The sequence below is a fragment of the Centroberyx affinis genome, unplaced genomic scaffold (genome assembly GCF_046629955.1).
Source record: "Centroberyx affinis isolate AG114_WGS23_722 - 3 ecotype Tasmania unplaced genomic scaffold, CSIRO-AGI_Caff_v1 ptg001676l_1, whole genome shotgun sequence".
Lineage (NCBI taxonomy): Eukaryota > Metazoa > Chordata > Actinopteri > Beryciformes > Berycidae > Centroberyx > Centroberyx affinis.
In genome coordinates, this window is record NW_027280096.1 from 42,782 (window position 1) to 66,781 (window position 24,000).

Below are 24,000 nucleotides of genomic sequence, written 5' to 3' on the forward strand. Positions count from 1 at the left end.
GGCTGGCAGACAAGGAGCTAGCTGGGTCCTTCCTAACACCCTGCTGAGTGAACTCAATACACAGGACGGCTCTTTTCTTCCAGACGAGTGGATGTGAAGCGGAGGGACTTTCTGCAACCACAGACTGCAGCGCCTGGAGGCATCGCACAAGTACGTCCTGCCTGAGGAACTTGGGCTTGCTAAATCAGCATCATCAGCTCTTAAATCACTTCTTGCGTAGACTTGTTTTTATATGTTTTGGATTTTGCCCGCTTTTGATCTTGTGTTTCTTCCATCTGATTTGATTTGATCTGGGAAATTGAAAAATATGTGATAATAAAAAGCATTCATGTATATCTAACCGCAGAGGACAGTGTTACTTAAAAACACATTTCCATTGTAGTCATCAATGAGAGACAAAATCACAATAACTAGACATACAACACAAACCGATGAAAACACAATCATTTGTTTTATTATTTCATTTAGATTTATTTTCATTTTATTTATTTTAAACCACTTTTCTTTTGCATGCTTTCTGTGAAGCACTTGGTGTTATAATTTTTTAATAACAATTCCCCCAAATTCACTGAGAAGTGGCCCTTATCTACAGATAAACTGCGCCCCTCTAGCAGGAAAACATAAAACTAATTCACATGTAGAGCTCCAACGATAAATCGATTAATCGATTAGTTGTCAACTATTAAATTAATCGCCAACTATTTTGATAATCGATTAATCGGTTTGAGTAATTTTTTAAGAAAGTCAAAATTGTCTGATTCCAGCTTCTTAAATGTGAATATTTTCTGGTATCTTTACTCCTCTATGACAGTAAACTGAATATCTTTGGGTTGTGGACAAAACAAGACATTTGAGGACGTCATCTTGGGCTTTTGGGAAACACTGATCGACATCTTTCACCATTTTCTGACATTTTATAGACCAAACAACTAATCGATTAATCAAGAAAATAATCGACAGATTAATCGACAATGAAAATAATCCTTAGTTGCAGTCCTATTCACATGACCTTGCTGCTTAGCTCCAAACATTAACCATATAAACTGGTGATTTCACACAGATTAGCACAGCTTCAAACAGAGATGAATCAGTGAAATCAGCTGTTTGATTGGAATGAAAACCTGCATATGGTTGAAGACCACTAGTCTACAATCACTGCACAAGTGTGCCTTAATGGTAGTTTTTAGAGTAAGGAGGGCGTTTGCTTTCTTCCACCAGACTGATTCACTGTCAGTTCAGGAATTCAAACTGGCAATCTTCCTGTCACAAGCCGGCTTGTCTAACATTTAGGCGCCCACCACCCCAGGTTAACCCACACTAGGTCTGTTGAGGTGAATAAGCGGCAAAGTTGTCATTGCAGCCAAATTTTGTAGACTGGATTGCTTCGAAATAGCATCTGAGGAAAATAAAAAACTGCATAGTAACACACTTGACTGATCAATACCAGAGTTGTGATATGTGAGCCTGGGTCCCAGGCAAGAGAAAAATGACTAAATGTGTCTGAGTTGTAGAAAGATTGAAAACCTTGATGCGTTCCTCTGTGTTTCCTGTGAATTTTTGTTAACGGTGCTAATTCGAGGTAAGAATTTGCTCCCAGATCTATTTCCTCTATCAATTTAAGAACCGGTTGTGGCTTAAAAATGGCTCTTCTATATTTGTGTGGGGGTGAGCAATAAACCCAAAAGATGACCTGTGATTGTCTTTACACTTATTAGTCAGAGCGATTGTTTCACTGCAATTGAATGAGCGTAGGTGGAAAAACTGCTCCGTGTTGTGGCAGTGAATGATAGGTGTTGGCCTGTGAAATACCAGTGCTGGGAGGGTGGACAAAGTCCCTTTGGTTTGTTCCTCAGAGGAAATGCCTTGCTAAATGCATTTAACACAGCCGCAAACAGGCAGCACACAGGTGGTTTGTGTGTGTGTGTATGAAGCACGCGCAAACTTCCTGCCAAACTCTCGGTACGGTCAGGCAAGAGCAGGGGATTTCTGGCTGAAATTGTCCTACTGACATATCAAGCGGTCCGGAGGGAAAAACGTTCACTTTTCTGAAGAAATGAAAGTGAAGGAACGACTGCTTGGAATTGAGAAAAGGAAAGGGAAAGAAAGGAAACAACTAAATGTGCCCCTGAGCTACAACAAGCCAGAATTGAAACACATAAGGGCCTTAAATCAGTGTTTACCCTGGAGTTTTTGTAAATGTGGAGGTTGGAGAATTACTTCCTTCATCCAGTCCTGGCCGCTATCCCAGGCACTGCTCCAGTGCCTATACTATAATAAAAGACGACTGTTATTCTCAATACTGGCCCATTCTTAAGCTTTTCCAGCCAAAGTGAGTACATCTAGTGTCACTAAAATCTCAATAAAATATCCCATATTATGCCAGTATTCTGGTCACCCACCAAAAACACAACTCTTTCTTGGGTCCTGACAAATAGTTTAAGAAATGATGATGTAGTGGATGATGTGTACGCTGCCTCTGACTTTTCCATTTCCTACTCTTGCATTCCTTTCAGTCTTACAGTCTCCATAAAAACACAGGGTGAAAATGCACACACACACACACACGCACAGCATATGGTGTCAGTGGAGGCCCATGCTCCTGGATCAGGACTGGGCTCAGATATTCAACAGGCCGTCGGGTTAATGAAATAACACAACAATGTCCGCGGGATACACACAAAGGGGAACACAAGGCTAAAAAAATAAATAAATAAAAGAAAACGCACACACACACATCCCTACCCAAGAAACAGCATTAAAAACACTAATGGAGGCACAACAACCGCAACAATCTCTGACATTTATATTTTATACATTTAGCAGACACTCCTATCCAGCTTATGATAAGTGCAAGAGTAAAAAACAATCAATGACGGGCATAACCACATAAACACTCTTAATGTGTTTTCTGTAATGCCTCTCCCTAGCTCTTATTCGCATTTATCTTCTTAGCATTTCCCTCTTATAAGATAATTCAGTCGTCACAGTGATATTGTCAGGATGCTGTGGCTCGGACCTTGGCACTCCTCACTACCCATGACTTGCAGTGACGTTAGCGTTTTGTTGACCTCGCCATACTGACTCAGAACAGAACAGCATTTCATTGTAACCACAGACTATACAACAGGCAACCATGAACAAGCAAACATCTCACCTGACTTCAGAAGAGAAGGAAAGATATCTAAAACAGAATTAGGCTAAGTCCTTGTAGGATCTGACCCGTACTCTGCGCTGACACCACTAAAATATACAGATGAACTCATCAATCTGCCAATCTTATTCACAATTCTTCTACATATTCAAGTTAAACCCTTGAGACATACAAAAGTACCGATGCATTTCGGTATTTGAATTCAGGATGGATGAACAATCCAAAAGTACTTCATCGTCAAGAGAAAAAGTTGTTTGGACAAATAAGGTTAATAATAATAAGGTTGCTTCTATGTCACGTCTCTCTTTATCAGTGGGAAAATGATGAAGCTTCACTCCCTCCATCCTGACACAATTATTACAACCGACAGCACAACATATTAAAAGGCATTTTAATTGGTACCCGGCAGCTAAAGTGTGTTATGTAATAAAATAGCAATGACAGGCACATTCTCCAACTGTGAATGTTTGTTTTGGGAGTCAATGTGGGATTCAATATGGTGGCATCAACAGAAGAGTGATGTCGTTGCAAGTCATGGATTGGCTGCTTATACTGATGGTGATCTAGAAATTAAAGCTTATTATGGATTATTGTTAAATCGCTAATTGACTGAATGAATGTCGTCAAGCTAACAGACTACAATTGAAGAGTTTCATTCCAAAAAGCTATATATATACATTTTGGAAAGATTTTGCAATATCAGGCAATATTTGAAAAATATATTGATTCTGTCCTAAACTATTGTATGACCAAATGTCTTAAGAGGATTGCTAAATTCAAAACTAACCGATATCTTTCATGCCAGCAGTCGATATGGGACAGCGGGTGTCATTTTTGAGAAATGGTGGATATCTCATTTTTGGAACGAAGCTCTTCAATTGTAAAATGTTAAAATGTACATGCAAAGTCAGCAACGCATAGATCTCCACATTATTCATTTGCCAAATGCATTTCCAGTGTCGAGGCGGGGAGTTAGCTGTCCTGTAGCTGCCTGACTGTACGACTGGCAGTGTGTTAACGTGCCAGTGTGGATATGGGTCAGTAGGTCTGCTCAAGTCACTCAGACATGGCCTACATCATGGACCAGATTAGACAGCAGTACAATGGGATGCTCAAGGCCCTGTTACTAGTGTCACACACACACTCTAGGTCTGTGCGCCATTCATGGTTACTGATCATGGTTACTACTCTTCTGAGGAGAAGCTGAAATCACCCAGACACCAAACAAGCTGTCAAGCTCATGTTCATCTCCCATCTGACTGAACAAGGAAGGAAATAAACTGTTTTTAGTCTGATATATTGATAATTTAATCTGATATAGCCTTTACGTATACGGAAGCACATACACACACAGAGCACATCTACATAGCGTCCCACAAACGCAGCTCTGCTAATAACATGTTACCATGTTATTTAAAAAGGCTATGTTTCTGTTCATGATGGAGATCACTCAAAATAACAAACGTTTTAGCTTTTGTACTCCCTGGAACCTCACAATTCCAGGGTATTTATAGCGCTGTCCATAATTAATTTTACTGAAGGAGGTCAGATAATGTAATTTCACCGGTCGAGGCTAATGATTTTGCAGAACATTTGTGATTTTTATGAGCCATGCATCCCCATGGGAGTTATAATACTTCTGTTTTTCCATCAACTCCCATGTCAATTCTAGTAAAGTTGAAGCTGAAACTAGTGTGCGAGTGCGACATATTTCTGAATATAACAACTGCTCAGTAATTTGGAGGGATAATATTATAGTAATCTTTTCCCATATGGATCACTCAGTGAAGTCACTCATATAGTACAATGAAAAGCATTACATCATCCACATTGTCCTGTAACACCAACCCAATCCAGACAGAGCTTATATCTGAGCACCAGATTCCACGATTCTATCCACGACTTCCAAATACTGAAAACATAGGGCCTAACTTAAGAAAACAACAGCCACGCAGCAAGAGTTGTTCTGCTAGTGTAAGTGCAGAAATAGGCCAAAGCGCTGAGAGCAACGGCTAAAAGCTCCGTCCACTAAACGATGTGTTGTCAACCGGATGATGAGACTGCTGCATGACTGCGTGAAAATCGTACGGGAGGGAGAGGAAATGAGATATGAAATGAGATGTGAAATGGCTAAAAACGTTTTCAGCCACTAGCCTAAACACTGTGCTGTTTGACTGAATGACACAGTGACAAAAACAAGAGCAGTGTCTGACTGATGAGACAGTACAGTGAGACTAAAAGGTTTCTCTGGCATTTAAAAGAGATTTACTTCATCTTCAGCCTGCAAGCAACCACACTTGCTAATTTAAGGGAAAAGGGACATATAGCAACAGTAGTGTATATGTAGCTGCTGAGAGGAGACGTGGCCCAAAAGTTTAGCTGCCACCAGCTCTTCCACATCAACAAAGGGGAAACAAGGGTAACTGTGGCTGATGTGGATCATATCATGGGATATAAATGGTGACTGGTTTCTCGAGTTGCTTATGAATGTATGGTTGGGTGGCGAAATTGCCAGGGGGTTGGGTTGTGGCTACATTTTACATTTTAAGCTTTATTTAAGTGATACATAAAGATAGAAAGGGGGAAAAAAGAAAGGAATACACAAGCATGCACACGCAAAGAAATCTGCTATCTCTCCATCACACACACACACAAACACACACCCTTTGGAGAAAGACAGTAACGGCGTGGCATAACACCTAGGCCTTAGGGAGAGGCAGCTGAAGATTCCTGACATATTTGCTGCAGCAGAGACAGAGAGAGGGCGAGAGAGAGAGATGATGAAAAGCCAGAGGATTCGTTCCGTGGCACTTCTTAAGAGGACGGCTCAAGCGGGCAGACTGGCTGCAGGCCATGAGCACCCCGCGGTCTCGCTTTCTGTGGTTACTGTATCTCAGTTACTCAAGTGTGTGTGTGTGTGTGTGTGTGTGCGTGTGTGTGTGTGTTTGTAAGCATGCAATTGTCCGTGCATCACACGTCATGTCAGCTAGCCTCTTGGCACTTTCAGCACAAACTTGATCTCAACAAGGTTTTCAGCACAGTCTTACTTGAAGAGTAAGTTCACCATTCGTTACGCATCAGCCAAACAGTGAGGATACTGGGGGGATAAAAATGGAAAAAGCGAGTAAAAGCCGGGTCACTCACTGATGCATGTTGAAGGCCAGTCACGTCAGTGGCAATTATATTCCATCTACTGCCGATTGATTGGAAGTGACAAGCTCTCCTGCTCCCAGGACTAAAATCAAGCTGTCTAGCAACAGTGATTGAGAGGCCTCCTGCTTGCAATGGGGCTTTATCATCCAAGAGTTGTGGTAGAAATACAATAGTACAAGTAGAGCTGATAGAGCTTGATTTTTTCCTTACCGCACAAATTAGCGAAGCCACTCAAACCGTCGCGGTAACCGCCATAAAAAATAATAATAATTTAAACCTCAGAACAGTGTTACAGTTGTTGTAAGTGCTCGCCACTTGTTGCTGTCCCGGTTGTATTTAGTCACTCTGGCAAATGCCTCGGAGACTCCTAACTGACGTAGCCGGTACCTCCCGCGGTAGATGGGGTGCCTTTCATTGCATCATATAACGGGCGATGAGTGGTCCTAAGATGCTAGATTTGCCGTGTTTCCTTGCATGATGTTGATTTTCTTGCTGCAAATGCGGCACACTGCCTCATCCAAATTCTTTGGCTTTCCCTCTTCATCGGGCTCAAAGCCAAAATGTTCCCAAACAGGAGAAGTAACATTGGGTTTCGCTACAAAATCCATGTGTTTAGCCTAATTTGAAGCAAAAACAACAGTTGCAAAGCACGTTCTGGGTGGCACGTTCTCCGATCAGAATGTTAACTGCGCAACTGTGAGTGGAAACTTTCGAACACATGGCGTTAAGAAAATAGGCTACACAATTATAATAATTATTATTATTATTTAAAAAATAGTATTGCATTTATTTCAGATCACATAACTTTTACAAGCAAAAATTGGAACATAAACAATAGGCCTATGAAGAAAAACAAAGCCAGCGGTGAAGCGGTGATCAGCTTGATTCTGCGGTGGGCGTGACATAATTGCGTTACCGCGGTAATGCGGTAACCGCGGCAGCTCGAAGTACAAGAGAATAAGGGAGAGTCCAAAGGTTAATGGCAATCCATAAGCCAAGGGCTCCATTGCCATTCTACATTCAACCAAAAAACTTCCTTGGGCCAACAATTCTTACGTTTCGGGGTCCAGAACGTGTCACAGACCGTTTACTTTGGATTCCTGCCTAGCTATCAACAGTATCATGACGGTACTGCTGGTACTTTAATGGTTAATCTTACATCATCTTTCACCCAATCACCATACCTGTCCTAAAACCTTCAGTGACTGCTAATTGGCTCATTAGGTAACTACAAAGCCACAAGCAGGAAAAACAAATTTATCCACAGATCACTACACCTTCATCTCTTGGTTTGCTCCAAGTAAGCACGCAATGTTGCAGAACTGGTCCAAGGTCTCCTTATAGCTAAAACTGACAGTTACAGGCATGGTGCAATATTTGTGACATAAAAATAACTCAACTTAATGACGCACTTAGTACATACAATGTGTGTATAAATATACTAGCACTTGATATAGTTGAAATAGTTCTAGCCTAAATGTGAAGTATTGTTGACAGTTATTAAATATTTAAAATATAAGCTATTAAACAGTTATAATAAGGCCTTGAATCTGATTTTCAATCAGTTTTTATGAATCCAAAGTTTGATTTACTTTAATGCTGTAAAATTCCCTTATGAATAAAGAATAAATAAATGAATAAATCACTCTTCACATTTAAGAGTTCAAATGTTTTTTTCTTTTTGATGCGAAAGCTAATGGCAAAATTAAAAAATGACAGCCAAAAAGATTTAGGTTACTGCATTACCTACCGATATCTTTAACATAGATATTGAAAAAAGTATTGTTTTGGTAGCAATTTCAAGGTACCAGTACAGAAAACTTTCAAACAATTCCCAGCCCTTCACATGTCAAACATACATGAATGTTTTGTAGCGCGTTGGTCTTCCTAAGGAGGATCTAAATGTATTCAATTAACATTTAGAACTCGCTTAGTCTAATCACAAAGGACACATGTTGAGGTAGGCTAAATGAAGTATTACTGCCCATATGAAGCTTTGTTATTCACCAGTGTGTGTGTGTGTGTGTGTTTTCTCTCCAGCATACCTCTACCATGCCCAGTCTTGTTCCTATCAGTAGTACAATTTATCTTTGTTTCTTTCTTCTCCCCTTGGTGTCAATTTACCATGATCACACGGTGGAACACTCATTTAGGTTTCCTGAGCTGAGAGCTTGACTCAGTTCCTGATGACAAATTGGTCATGACAGTGAACAATATTTAAGTGAGAAATTCACGCAGCCGGGGAATAGCAGGTCCAGTCAAGTCGTCCATCCAACGGTTTTAGGCATTCATTTCCGTTGGATTCAGGCTCTGCATATGATTTACGCAAACTTGAAAAATGTCATGAAAAATAAAATTCCAAGTAGGTGCGTTTCCATAAGCAGGGTTGAAGTAAATAAATACACTTCCTGAATGTCAGAGAAAAAAAACATCTATCAGGAAAATGGAATCAATATTTCAAGAACTGATTCATAATGGACAAGATGTTATCGTTCTTTAGTGTCAGCAAATGTTGGCCATATATCAGGCCTTCATTCGAAAACTGAAAACAAAAACACTGCACTTGGTAAATACTCTAATGCACCAACTCATGGCCATACAACCACAACGGGCATCTTACACATGGGAGCGACAGCGAGTCTGGGAAGTCATGGTGGACAGATATTTTACAGACCACTTTTCATAATTTCCAAAGCCACCACTGAACTGTTGTGCAATAAGATTAAACCATTCATTGGGACGATCATGCTGAACCTATTTAATAATTTTAAATAATTTGACCGAGCGCGAGATGGACAGTTTTGTTCGGCGGAGCAAACTGAGGCAAAGAGTTCTTCAGAGTTTTTTACTTGAAATTTGCCTGACACCGTAAAGCAAAAGCCAATCAGCTTCAAGCAACTTTCTCTACCCACCTAGTATTCACAGCAGGGAAAATATCCATTGGGTAATTCTGACCAATAACACTGACATCTGCACAAAAAGTTTATAAATGCTAGATTTCCCAAAGCAGACAAAGGTCATGCTGGCTGCCAAGCCTGTCACAAAAGGTTTAAAATGCAAACATGATAGAAAAAAACATATAATACTGAAGCAGAGTTTCAAGTAATCTTGTCTTAACATTTCCCACCTATAAAAAAAGAAGTCAAGAAAGATGTCAACCAAAATCACTAAACATAACAGCTGCGTCTGTCAGCCTGGCTGCTTTCTCGTGTCAAGTGGTGTCATAAAACATGTTTGCATGTTGTCTTGCCAATTTTTCTGTTTATTTTTCAAGTCAAGACATCAAACTCGTGCGAATAAAGAAAGGCGAAATTCCGCCTCACTTCCCGTCTGAACGTCGGGTCAGGGTTCAGCCGAAGGGAAAGCGACTTCCAGGTTATTGTTTCCCCCAGGTTATTGTTTCCCTGTCCGCACACAGCGCTTCCTGGTGAAGGGTCTGTTTCAATACGGGCCTTACATAAGCCAGTGACAGACAGGGGGATGTGCTGCAGGAGAGAAGGAGAGAGGGAGGGAGGGAGGGAGGGAGGGGGGGGGGGTGAGAGGAAGAGAGAGAGGAAGAGAGAGAGAAGAAATACTCAAGGCCACGCAGGCGAGCTGACTGCCAGGCAGACACAGTCAGTCAGTGTGCTCGCTCTGCTCCTCTCGCTCTCCCTCTATCACTCACTCTCTGAGCTTTCTCATTCACTCTCACACACACACACACACACAAACATTATCAGTAAAGGGGAAACTCATAACTGCATTCCTTCCCAATGATCTGTGAGGTTGCCGATATGAAGGCCAGAGAGTCACAATGAGAAATCGAGAGAGAGGGAGTAGAATAGAGTACTGTTGCCATCCCACCCATTTTTTTTAACCTTTATTTACCCAGGGTTGGTTCTCTGGGCATAATAGGTACACGTGTACTTTTTAGCAACACCCTGCGACACACATTACACACACCTGGGAGCTAGGCTTGGGCGACTGGACCTTTAAAAACTATTATGATTTCATTTCCAGCCTATTATTCAGGTTATTATATTAACTCTCACATATTACAACCAATAGATCTATTTTTTTTTCTGCAAACAAAAAGCCTATAGCCTTGAGCAGACAATGGCTGTGCCTGTCAGAAGTTCAAACATATTATGTGTGTCTGACAGAAAACAGACAAGTCTTCCACAGTGTCCAATATTAACTTTTTGTTTCACCTGCCAAGGGCTGGTAAACTTAAAAAAACGAACCTGCCAAGAATAATTTTCACCGGCCAAAGTAAAACCTTTCACCTGCATAATAAAAAAGGACGATCCCACGGGGCATTGGTGATGGAGAGGGAAGAGTAATGGGACAACAGGGGAAATCTAGATAATCGCTCTTTACTTCCTCATTGACAGTTTCCATAGTCTCGGGCTGTTCAGCACTGACCAGCTCACCAACAGTAACTGATAAGGGACAGTCAGTGGTTGCATGTTGAATAGGAGACAATGAATTTCACTGAGGCTAACTACATGAAACCCACCTGGATTGAGCAATGGTTCTGCTATTATGATCATACTTGTATACATTTCCCTGTAAATTGCAAGTCAAAATGCATTAGTGTGAGTCAAAGGACAAAGTTACAATGATTTACTTTACTTTACAAGTAATTTATTTACTGCAGTTCAATTCATGGCACTTTCATCCCATGTGCCTTTTAAAGAATTTGTAGGGTTTTCTCCAGTAAATATGTGGGAAACTGTCAAAGCTGCACATCCTTGCAATATTTGTGGGAAAACTGTTGATTTTCCAAAACTGTTATGATCATGAAAATCTCCGGTCCTGGCACAGCTCGGGCTTGGAGAGAAAAATACTCCACAGACCAGCAGTCTGCACCAAGAGGAAACAGCGACTGTGTTTACAGCTTTCATGAAGCATAAGGACTAATTTGGGTTACTCTTATTCCAAATGAATGAACCTCGAAGCACCACACCAACTTGGCAAGAGCAAGCTTGCTTTCATCAGTCTAAGTCAAACACTAAAGTTACCAGGGTGGGAAATCAATATCAACCTCATGCTGGTAAATATTGACTGTGGCTGGGAAGTTTGTATACTGTAGCAGCCACTTTGGCACATGTCCAACCATTGTTCTGGGGTTCTATGCAATCCTAAAAATGAAGTTGGCGAATAAAATAGTGAAAGCAGGTGGATTTTAGGGAATGACCAGCCACTGTAACTGGTAGGAATAAAAGATGCTCATCTGTCTTGAAAGTGTCAGTACTTCTTATGCGTACAGTTCAATCTAACACAATAGTAAGTTTGCAGTGTTGGATATTAGGACCCCTTGAATCAAATATATTACACTAACAAAACAGTGCCAGCCAAAACGCTGTCTAAACAAATATGTATAGGTCCAACATAGACATTAGAAGATTTCCAACATTTCAGAACCGCAGCTGGTACAGGGAACAGACCAGACAGACCAACAATTTTCCCAAACACTTACTGCTACAAAACAAAATCCTAGTTTGGGTAGTAGTAGTAAGCTGCATGTAAGAGGAGAGTGAACACAGTCAGAATGTGAGGGGCTCGCACACAAAAAACTCGGACATGTTCAAACACAGCTGAGCTATCCTCTGCAGCGAGCCACCCAAGGAAAGGCATACCACAGTGACGAGTACGATGCATCAACAACTCATATGTATACGTATAATAAAACGTTTCTTAACCTATGCCTCTGGGTGGACAATAGGTCGTAGGCCTGTTTCTGGTGAATATGTGTCAAAGAGCCTGGGTCCCAGGAATAAACCAAATTCAGAAGACAAAGAAAGTGCTGAAAAATTATACCAAACTCACTCCAGAGTTGAACATATTTAAGAGCACCCGGTTTACTCTCTCATAACGTTTTGCTGTTTTCATCGCACTACATGTTAAGTACTGTGTTAGGGTTCATGTGTCCCTCATATCCTGTGTATGTGTGTGTGGTATGTCTACCTGTGAATGTTAAGCACCCACTTAACCAAGTTCCTTGTGCATGCAATGAACTTCAGCAAACTGAAGCGAGTCTCTGATTCTGAGTCAGAAAACCATGCAGCGCAGTCTTTGCAAACTTACAAATGAGGAGGCCAAGCGAGGCTGAACTTAAAACCAGTTTCACAACATAGCAAAGTTCTTGAACAACAGTCTTACTGCACACAACCACACAAACCACACAGCTCGGCTAGCTAAATGCAGCAGCCTGGTTTCAAGATACAGTATTACAGCAAGTTTGTGATTGAGTGTTTCCTCTAAATTCAGTCAGCGATGGTGCCACCCACCCACCACCATCATAACCACCACTCGTGGGAGAAATACTAAAATAACAGCAAAGCATCATCCAGTCTCACTGACTCCTGATAAACAAATAGGTATAAGGCCAATGTTTAGACCTAGCTTTGTCCACTGTGTCTGCTGATGTCAATACAACGTTTGTAAGCTGGGCAGTGAATTGCCTTGGTTGTACAATCTTCTCAACCTGAGACTCGAGAGAAATTTAGTCCATCATCATGGTACCCAAGGTCATTTAATACATTAGCTTGAGTGCTGTTGTCAGGTTATAGGGTGGGTAGGGCATCAACAGCAGACCCATGGCCCACTATGGTCCAGATCCGTGGTTTTAAGAAAAAAGGGGCCAAGTTAGGGTTTATGGTGCAGCTGGGTGTGGGAACTTGGACTGTCACATGGAAAGAATGTCAGTCACGATACACAGGATGCAATACAAAACTTATCTATTCATTACATCAGCAAGCAAATGGCAACAGAAATGTTAACCCACCCTGTCACGAAGTGGTTAACATGAAGACTGTATTACCCCGGTGAAGGGGAATTTAGCGAAATGTGAGGCAAACTGCAGCGAGTCCTAACTTTTGATGACTGAGTACAGTTAGATAACAATAAACTGGGAATTTCAAGCTACCTCAGTGGTTTCTGGATAGCAAGTGGTTTTGCAGAAGCCATGTTGACATCAGCTGCCAACTTTAAGGTAGCCCATGTTATCACTAGCTGCAAATGCAGCCAAATCCAGAGATGGAGCTGCCGTCATCCAGCTAACCAGACAGCTAGCTGGCTAAGCTAACCAGCTAACTGGTTAGCTAACTTTACTCCCGGATGGCAAAATTGGTCGCAGGCAAGTCATTGACACTTGGCTTTAACGCTTTACGGAGGTTCAACTTGCTTGGTGCGTTGAACATAAGAAGAATAGCAGTTAACGTATAAACACAACACAGGCGCCACATCATGGAAAACTCACCCATTCCTGTCCTTCGCACCGCCTCGCTATCAAATGTTGGGAATCTCTTATCCAGCAGCCTCTGTGCTAGCTAGCTACTAGCCAGGTAGATGTGTATTTGCAACTACAAAGTGTTTTTTTGCCGATTCACTGCCGATAAACAAGTCGAGTGTGTCGTATATCCATTCGTCCTTGCACAAACAGCAGCCTCTCCAGATCTATCTTGGTGGTGATTTCAAGATTATTGTGCAGGAAGTTACCCAGGAGTCTCCACCTTTCTTGGACTTGCCCCTCCACTGTTGGCTGCCTGCTGCCACCAAAATACAAAATAGCAGGAAACTTCGCGATGTTTCAGGCAGGACGGTCCCGCGAGAGGAAGGTTTAATGGAATGTTGATCCCCTTCTGTATTATTAGCCCACTCAGCAAGTACAATAGCTATGTATGAGAGAGAGAGAGAGAGAGAGAGAGAGAGAGAGAGAGAGAGAGAGTCTTTTTTCACCTACTTCAAGTTTCAGCACCTCCTTCCTACTGTTACATTTCAATATGGTATTGACTCGTATTGACTCATAAATGCACATTCAGATGGGTTGAAGTGATGATAATGGTTTCAGGATGGTTATGGGAATGGGAACCACAGGTATACGGGCAATGGCTGAGTGGCCAAATGTTTAGAGACACCGCCCTGTTACTTGCACTGGATAAGAGCATCAACTAAACACCTCAAATGTACACTAACAGTGCAATGTTATGGTGTCACCATTATAATGACCTGAGATGGCCTTATCGATACGTTTTCTGATTTATCTTGGCTAGATTCTTGGCTTATCTTGGCTTGATTCAAATAAAACAAACAAACAAACAAAAAAAGATCTCTTAAATATGTAGATTACATGATTGACTGGGCCCAAACGGCATTTTGTTACCTCCAACCTAATTAAACCCTAATATGATGACAACAAAAGTTGTGACTGTGTGCCACTGACTTTCTGGGGAAACAGCAGACAGAACAAAACAGGACAAAACACATTGTTGTCTCCCTCTTGCCCCGAAAATAAAACCTGATCCAGCCAAACTTGAGAGAATGATAAATGGGTCAGTGCGGCCCCCCAGTCAGGTTTGGGAGGATAATCAAACCTGCAATCCCAGACATCAAAGACGGTTTTGTCTCTCAGCACGTGTTGAAAAGACAGAGGTAGAAGACTTGCCAAAAGCCCATCTGGCCCTTTCTTATGTTATGTAAAAAAATTCCCTGCATTTTGGCTTGATAATAACTGGCATGCCCAGCTGGCATGGTGGAGTGCTGGGAGCGATTTTAGATGCCAGTTTGGGTGTAGAGGGAGTTACTTGATCACAAAATTTCTCTCTCTCTCTCTCTCTCTCTCTCTCTCTCTCTCTCTCTCTCTCTCTCTTTAACTTCCTCTCTCTTTCTTACTCTGTCTTTCTCTCTCTCTTTCTCATCCTCACTCTCTCCACATACCAAACTCTCCTCTTTCACATGCACACACACAAACATAAACACACACGCACAGCTATGACTAATCAGTGTTTCTGAAAATAAATCCCATTTGATGGCATCAGTGCTTGGCAGTGTCTTAGCTGGTTTGGCATGAAAGGGCACAATATAGGATCCTCCCCATCTGCTCATTGACAACATGCCATTTAAAATACCCGCGCCACACCCTATATTACCATGTTACACGCTTGCATGGCAGGAAATTGACCGAAAAGTTATTAAAAGTTCATGAAATAACCCTGCAATTGAGATTAGGTGGGGAAACTGTCTCTGAAAATGTACAAAAAATGGAAAAAGAGCTTTATTAATATGTGTGAGTTTCATAATTCTAACATTTTCAAGAATGTCTGTCTCTTTTTAAAGAAGGGTTTGGATGAAATTGACCCTTATCCGCTAAAAAATATGTCCCAAAATCAGGTCACATGAGTAAAACAAACCCCATAGAGAAAGACCCCCTAAAATCCTGTATGTTTTAAACTCACAATGATCTTTTGACGCCCTCATTAACTTTCTTGTGGGCTTTTGTTGTCAAAATCTCACTTCAGTCTTCATTTTGTCAACTAGTGTCTTCAAAAGTCAATTCTTTTGCTCCTTGAAAAATTTGAATATACTTTACATATTAGGATTAGGATTTTCACCTTACATGTGTGAATCACAAATACAAAAGAAGTTTAAAAAATGTGTTTTCATTACTACTGTGATCAAGCTCATTCTACCTCAGGCATTTACAAGCCAAGCCTTTCCTCTCTTGTCTGGATATAGTAAGCACAAGGCCTTCTGTCATGGCCAAGCTTATCTCTCACATGAGCAGAGTGAACTGTAAAAAAAAAAAAAAGAAAAAAGGAAGTAGTTGAGTGCAAATTCATGTTGATAGAATCCATTTAAGCAAAGTGTCAACAACCAGTTGAAAGGCAGCGTAAATACAAATTCTATACAAATGTGTCTGACCGCAGCAGTGCCACACACACACACACACACACACACAAACACACACACAAACACACAGACACAGCGTGGCTCATTGTGTGCCAGTGTGAATGACACAAAGTGGAAGCCTGGCTATCCAAAGGGATTATGGGAACCACAGCTATGGTCAATTGCTATCATCAATGTAAACATCTGGGATTTCTGTTTTTGAAACCCTTTTGTGGCTGACCTTAACTTTAACCCATTCTTTCCCAGCAGTGGCGGGTAGAGTACTGAAAATCTATACTCAAGTAAAAGTACAATTACTCCCATAAAAAATGACTCAAGTGAAAGTGAAAATTACCATTTGAGAAACCTACTCAAGTAAAAGTAAAAAAGTACCTGGTTAATAAATTACTCAAAGTACAAGTTTCTTTCCATTTTAATATTTTTTAGGGTGTGCGGGCCAGTGCAAAATAATGAAAAAACAGCACTTGTTGATAAACCCTTTATAAGCCCTTTATAAAACAGAATATAAGTCTGTTTAACTCTAGTATTTACAGACATTATCAAAGTAACCAAAGCCCCACAGCCCCAAAATACAGTAGATACCGAATACAATACAACTAATTAAAACTCAGATTTTCTGTTCTGTAGTATTACTCCCTGTACCAAGACCTCAGTCAATCAACTAGAAAATGAAAACTTCTCTCCATTCACATTTTTCATTTGGGGATACCCATTTGTTGGAAGCTGCCTCTTGTTCTGGGTTTTGCTGCGTCATCATCGCATCGTGGTCAAAGGACAGGTGGTGCTTATTTTTCTTCCAGGCAGCTGGCAACTTGGTAACTTGGCATCTGCAGTAGAGGTGCTCCTCGCACGCTCCCCCCCCCCTACACTCAATCCCCACATTTAGAGCAGACTAGTTGTAACGAAGGTATAAATGGCAAATGTAGTGAAGTAAAAAGTAGATTACTGGCTCAAAAATATACTCGAGTAAAGAGTAGAAGTACAGTTTAAAAAAGGAACTAAAAGTACCTTAAAAAAAACTACTTTTTTACTCACGTGTGTTACTTGTAATGCGTTACTACCCACCCCTGATTCCCAGTGTTTTCCCAGACAGGGAATAGCTGGAAACACATGGCATTAGTATAGATAAAGACTTCACCTAATCAATACATTTTGAAAATGAGCAGTCAACTTCGTCACAGAACATTTAGCTATAGCCTACAGTCAGTGCCCTACTCAAGTATGGGTACTGTTACTTCACCGATATTTTACTGTAGAAGTAGAAGTAAAAGTACTGGTGTAAAAATCTACTGAACTAAAAGCAAAAAGTGGCTCATTTAAAATGCAATCAGAGTAAAAATTACTGAGTTACTTTTTTAGAAAAGAGAACGTTAGATCAAATGTTTTCAATGTGATTCTAAAACGATGACAGTACAGAGTTCAAACTAGATTCTTTTAATTGGAAAACAAAATAGAAATCATACAATAAAGTGCACAAAGTAAAGCCAGATTACTCTTCTCTTCTTTGCTGACTGACTGTTCACTGTGAACTGCTTCACAATTGGGACATTTATATTAGTCCAGTTTATGTTGCTTACGGAGAGCCACAAAATCTGTACTCAGTAATGGATGTGATTTAAAAATGTAGTGAAGTACAATACTTAATTAAGTAAAAATATACTTAAGTAAAAGTAAAGTTACTGACTTTAAAATATACTCAAGTACACAAAAAGCTCCTCAATTACAGCAACATGAGTAAATGTAATTAGTTACTTCCACCCTTGCCTACAATGCATGGTTCATTGGTGTATTTTTTACTTTAACAAGCACTAGTGTACAGTCTAATATCTAACTGTGGACTGCTGTTACTCCTTCTCCCCTAACTACTGTCAAGGTGTCCTTGAGAAAAGGCACTTAACCCAAACTCCTCCAAGTGCCCAACAGTAGAAGAATGAAGTGTACTGGGAAGCTCACAGGTCTGAATGTGTATTAGTGTTAGAAGCTGCCAAAACATCACTGTCAATCAAAATTTTGCACTTAACTACCCAGCCTGAATAAGTAAAGGTAACGAAAAAGCAGCAAAAAGACAAAAAGTGGGGAGCAGGTCTTTGCTTGCTTGAAGAAAAAAAGCAACTATATTCAGACAAACTAACCTGAATAAAATAAAGGTAAAGAGAAAAGTATCTCTACCTCAGCAGAATATAATGATTATGGATTCCTCAGTGCCTTACTGTATTGTCTGCTGTGACTTTGTAGCTCAGTGACTTAAAAAAAAAAACATCTATTGTCCCATTACATTTTTCTGCATTGCTTGGATGTAGTCCAGAGCCACCTTGTGGTGAATTTGTGAAATTACAAAGCTTTTATTTCACCTTAAATTTCAGAGTTTATCTTGTATTTAACAGCTTATAATGTGCAGAGGTGTAGTCTTAGATCCAAGGGCCAGATTAAAGACTAAAGGTGACCGAAGCTTTGCAGTCTAAACTTTTAGAACAATTTGCCTCATCTTTTGTTCAACAATTTGTTAATGTAACTGCCAACTGAAAACTCATTTCATTTTCTAGACTTTCATTCAATATATATATTGTTTAGTTATGATTGTTTTGTTGTTTCATTTTCCGTTCAAATCAGTTGGACGTCATTTGCCCTTGTTTGTTTTGCTGCTTCTTGTAACTTTCCCCATGTATGTGTGTTTGTTTTTATCCTTTTAATTGTGAAGCACTTTGTACTAGAAATAAAGTTTCTTATTATTTTTATTACTATTACCTTATACCCTGCACAAGTGATGGGATACTACACAAGATGGAGTATAAAGGGCATTACTGGTGCACCGAACTTGGTCTACATGACAAGTTTCCCACGTGTGCACGTGAGTTTATCACGTGCACAGCGGTCACCTATTGTTGTCCGACCTCCAAGCCTCAGTCTATCTTTTGACTGTTGACAATGTGAGATTGGTCAAACAGTTGAGCAGTGCAGGACGCACAGAACATGAAAGGGAAAATTCCTCCTCAAACACATTTCACGTGTAACCGATCAACATGGATGTCTTTGTAGAAGCATAGATCGTTGCTTTGAGCTTTGATGATTTACACATTTCTCCAAACCAAGGCCCAAGGATATTTTTGGAAAGCTATTTTTGATTGTACCAAAAGATTATTAGAGCAAGGTTATTCCAAAACAAAGCACATGTTAAATTGTCCATGGTCCATGGTTTCATCTTACGCCAGAACAAGGTCAACCAATCTCTTAGTAGCTTTGTTGAGAGAGATGAACACGTCCAGAAGGGCTTTCCCTTTCTCTCCTAGATCTCCAATGGTCACACCAAATATGATACAGAAGACGATCAGGCCCATATTCATTCCTGCTACTCTCTCTTTCACAACTCGGATATCATAGGTGACGTTCTGAAAAAACAAATCATGTGAATTGTGCATTTGCACAATTCGGTGCACAATTTGGTGACCTGCAGTTTAAATTAGAAGAAAATTTATCAAGAAATAACTATAAACAACAACATTACATCCAAGACTGTACCGATCTGCTCATGTTCAAATCATAGTCAAAACTCACCTTTTCAGAACTGCTTTTAATGTGTGATTAATCTTGTGTGTCATATGATTTTATTGTGTTGTTTTTAACTTATGTAAAGTGTCTTTGAGTACCCTGAAAAGCGCTCTACAAATAAAATGTATTATTATTTAAATAATATAAGAAAAGAAAAGTGTAATAAAACTTCTGGCTACAGACATGCAATCCCAAGACCTGTTCTGCTTAAAAAGCATCATTCCCTCCACTGTAATTGTATTTGCCCTAGCCTTCTCCCTAAGTAGCCTGTCAAACATGCCAAAATCACGCTCTGAGCTGGCATTTGTTTTTGGCGCACCTGTTACCTGTTCCTGCAGTTCCTGGGTTACAAAAGAGTAACGGCCGTGCTGCAGATGGTCAGCCAACATGCACCTGCATACCCCGACAAGGCTGGCTAGAAGGATCTCTACTGCCTGCACAGTTAGAGCGTCAAACTCTGCATTGGTGCTCCATACTGAACACTGAAAAACAGGGCTATCTGATACATCTATATCCTCAAACAGCCTCACCTCCCCTGTCACAAATGGGTGTCCATCTGCCTGTCACTCCCCGAGCTTCCTAACTAGCTCCTGATACCTGTCATTCGTGGCAAGTACACTCTCTTCCTTAGAAAGAGCAACCCACAGAGGATATACTACCAACTTGTCAATCAGACTTAATGCCCTACAACCTGCAAGAAACTGAGGAACACCGATGTCATCATTCACAGCCTGAACAAGTTTGTTCTCTGCCCTGTTGGCAGCTGTGAATTCGCTAAGGTCCTTGCTGAGGAAGTATAGACCAGCAGCATTGTGGAATGTGATGTTTGCTCTATTGCCGTTAAAGGGGGCAAGGGGAATACTGTCAGACCCATTCCTGTCCATAAGAAATGTTCTGAACTGGATAGGCTTGCCACTCTTCTCACATCCACGTTCCTGTACAAGTTTACACACTGTTCTGAGTAGTCGAGGGTTAGGGTTAGTGCCACTCTCATTTCTAACCACATATTCACTATCCTTTACATCCCCGCTGTCATCTCCACCCACACAACTGGCTGTCTGTGTGCCCAGCTTACTGCCTACCCTATCAGTGCCAAACACCAGATTTTCCCATTTACACAGGGTGTTGTTGGTCTGATGTGCCAAACCATCAATAAGATGCAAGCCACAAAATAATTCATGAACTACACAGAGGCTTGCCCTCTCTTCCTCACTACACTCATCAAAACCCTCTACTATATCTGGCAGAATGCTGACTCTATATTCTGTCAGAATTTCATTAAACTTCTTCTGTATGTTAGCCCTATCAATCATTAAATTCTTGATCTTGGCGAAGACATTTTTCTCACAGTGCTCAACATTCACCTCTCCTCCACCACTCCTAACTACATCCTGAATCATCTCCCTAACTGTATCAAATGTGCACTGGGCAGAGCCGGATGCTTGCTCTCTTAAACCTAAATGCAACCATTAAAAATATGCCTGCAGTGCCATATTTATGCCCATGCTCACTAGTGGCATCAGTACACAGGGTGATGTCATTTTCTGTAAGAATGGCATCCTGCACATGTTGCAGTGCCACCTGTCGTGCTTCCAAGACCATATATTTGCAGCCAGCCAGCTTCTCTAGTATGATCCTGACCACCTCTGTGGCTTTATTGGCGCTTACCCCTCTAGTTGTCACTAAATCCATGTACACTTCCCTAACAGCATCAGAATACTTGCCATGCTCAAAGGTGGTGATATGAGCCTGGCCTACAAGCCTGGTTTAAAACCTGTACCTGCTCTAGTAAATCAGTAACTGTATGACTGCTCTGACCTGCCTTCCTTTTGTAGTAGTTATTACGGAGGGATTCCTTTCTCTTCTCTACTTTCATTTTCTCCAAATCCTCACAAAGGTCCTGAATCCTGCTTTCTGCTTGCACTATTGCCTTTACTAGGCCCTTGTTCCTCAGTCTAAGTTCCTCTGTGTCTTGCTGTACTTTCTGCAACTTACTCTCCCTCTGCTGAGTGAGCCTCTCACTACACCTAGCCAACTTGGACTAATTTGTTTGGTTTTCTGTATAATTTCACATGAATTCTCTTTTGGGTGGATTTTCTTATTTTGATTGAAAATGAAGCCATGCTCTGTTGCTTTTACTGTCTCTGTTTCTCTCTGTCTGTTTCTCATCCGCACAGACACACCGAACAAAATGGTTGGATCTGAAGATCTTAAACATTTAGGCTAAAACGATATTTTATTATAAAAGGATGTGAAGGATTTTACAACATTTAGGATTAAATGCCTATAACAACATGATTCAAAAGATATGTGAGGACAGAATTTGTATTTGGGTTGTAATGACCAATGCTGACCAGTAGAGGTCAGACTAACCTTTATCAATTTGGTGGTGTTTTGATGTTTTGTCAACGTTGAGCAATGATTTACACATTTCTCCAAACCAAGGCCCAAGGTCTCAAAACAGTTAGCCCAGCCATGTGCTAGTGGTTGCAATCTGAAAAACCTGTAAAGGATCCTCCTTTACATCTGACGTTAACATGCATTCTGTTTGACTGGGTTGTATTGAGATACAGCAAAAATGCATAAAACCTAGGTGTAAATGAACCGCAGATGCATTGAAGATGCAATCACCCTAAACATCTCCAGAGGTGATCAGAGATGCATTTGGCCGTACTAACAACAAAGTGGAAATCATCAGTCAAGTGGAACCAACCAAGATGCTCACACGAATCAAACAGGTGGCAGGCAGCTCAGATAGGAACATATTTGTTAAAAATGGATTGTCAGGATACTTGTGGATGCAAGCGAGACGAAGTGTAAACTGTCTGTCAGGTGTAAAAGGAGCCAAGGTTCCACAAAGCACTATTACTTGTGAATGGGGAAGTGTCTTGAAATAATAATTAGTGAGGAGGTTTTCTGTTCCAAAACGAAGTACGAGGCGGAAAGTGAGTTTTGAAAGCCAGAAATCTCAGCAACTGGCAAAGTAATTGCTGAGTCACCGGTACTGATCAACAATCCAATCAACCCCCCGCAGATATATTATGGTCATTTTGCGCTTTGGGTCATTAAAATCGTACTTATTGTGCCTTTTAGGTATATTCAGCCATAATGGATTACAGCTACAGCTCGTTTTCGTCGTTGCGTTGGACGTTCTTTGGAGATGCTAACATGTTGCTCTCATCTGCAGCTGTAAATCTCCTTGTATTGTCATTTCCAAGCACCTGCAGGCCAGGAAGATGTACTAACAGCACCAGTATCACAGACAGACTCTCTGCTGTCTGAAAACTGATGGAACATCTTTTCATCCCAAATGCACTACAAGGCAGACTCTTTGAACCCTGCAAGCCAGACAGAAGGCGGCACTGACAGAGAGATTAGGTTTTGATGTCGGCTGCTTCTGTGCAGGAGGTGATGCTCATCGGTGTGGCTGTGAAGAATTCTACATAAAAAGGATTTACAAAAGCAGTGAATAAAGTTTATTAAATGTTTGGATGCATCTTGAAGAGGACTAGCAGTGTGTTTGTGTGGGCTAGTGTGTGGGGGCGGAATGGTTGAAGATACTGTGAGTGTGTGTGTGTGTGTGTGTGTGTAGTGATGTGTGAGGGAGACGGTTGTATGTGAGCTTAAAAGATTCAGGTTTGTGTGTGTGTGTGTGTGTGTGTGAGAGAGGGAGAGAGAGAGAGAGAGAGAGAGAGAGGGAGGGGGAGAGATGTTTGTATAATGCCCAGACTTTGTGTCAGTGGGCTACTTTCAAACCTTTCAGGCTTTCTTTATGAAAGACGGTGCAAAACAAACACACACACACTCATGCAGGCAAGCACACACTCTCTCTCCTTCACTCTGTCACTCTCTTTCTCTCATACACACACAAAAACACACACACACACACACACACACAGAGCAAACCCTTTTTTCCCCCACATGATGCTTATAGTCACGATAGTGCTATATAAGGAAACTTCACCTAGTAACTGCAGTCTGGGGATATTTGTATAGCCCTGCAGCCACTGAGGCTATCTGGCCTACTGAATGTCAGCTCTGCTCTGCAGCTTGACTGAACAGCAATGTTGGTCCGGCCATACAGCCAGAGTATCCTCCACACGCTACTGTCAACACACAGTGTGTCCCTCCACCTTCCCCCGCCTTCCTCTCTCTCTCTCTGTCTCCTGCTGTCTCTCTCCCTCTGTGTCTCTTATTCTAGGTGTTAGGCAGTTCTTAGGCATTTCTTAACACCTTTCTTTCTCGCTGGCACCTAATATCCAATGCCTGAATTCTTTTGTTTTGGTAGATTTTCTTTCCCTGTCTCTCTCTCTCTCTCCTCCTCTCCTCCCGACTGAGTCACTAACCCACTTCCACTTGATTCCTCCCCGCCAGCAGAAAGCAAAGTGGCACGTTTCTTTTCCTCCCTGTATCTCTTCCCCTCTCCCTCCCTCCCTCCCTCCCTCCCTCGCTCCTTGCCCGCTCTTTCCCGCTCCACG

At 41.2% G+C, this 24,000-nt stretch overlaps 1 protein-coding gene across 1 annotated transcript in view; it reads right to left on the bottom strand.

Moving 5' to 3' along the window:
- Nucleotides 1-13,743, bottom strand: part of cd2ap (CD2-associated protein) — a gene marked incomplete at its 3' end in the record, with an annotated part of 55,639 nt that extends 41,896 nt beyond the window's left edge. Inside the window, exon 1 of the mRNA XM_071528439.1 lies at nucleotides 13,548-13,743. Within this exon, the coding sequence (XP_071384540.1) occupies nucleotides 13,548-13,551 (4 nt within the window). The remainder of the gene's footprint in view (nucleotides 1-13,547) is intronic.
- Between the last annotated feature and the right edge of the window lie 10,257 nt (nucleotides 13,744-24,000).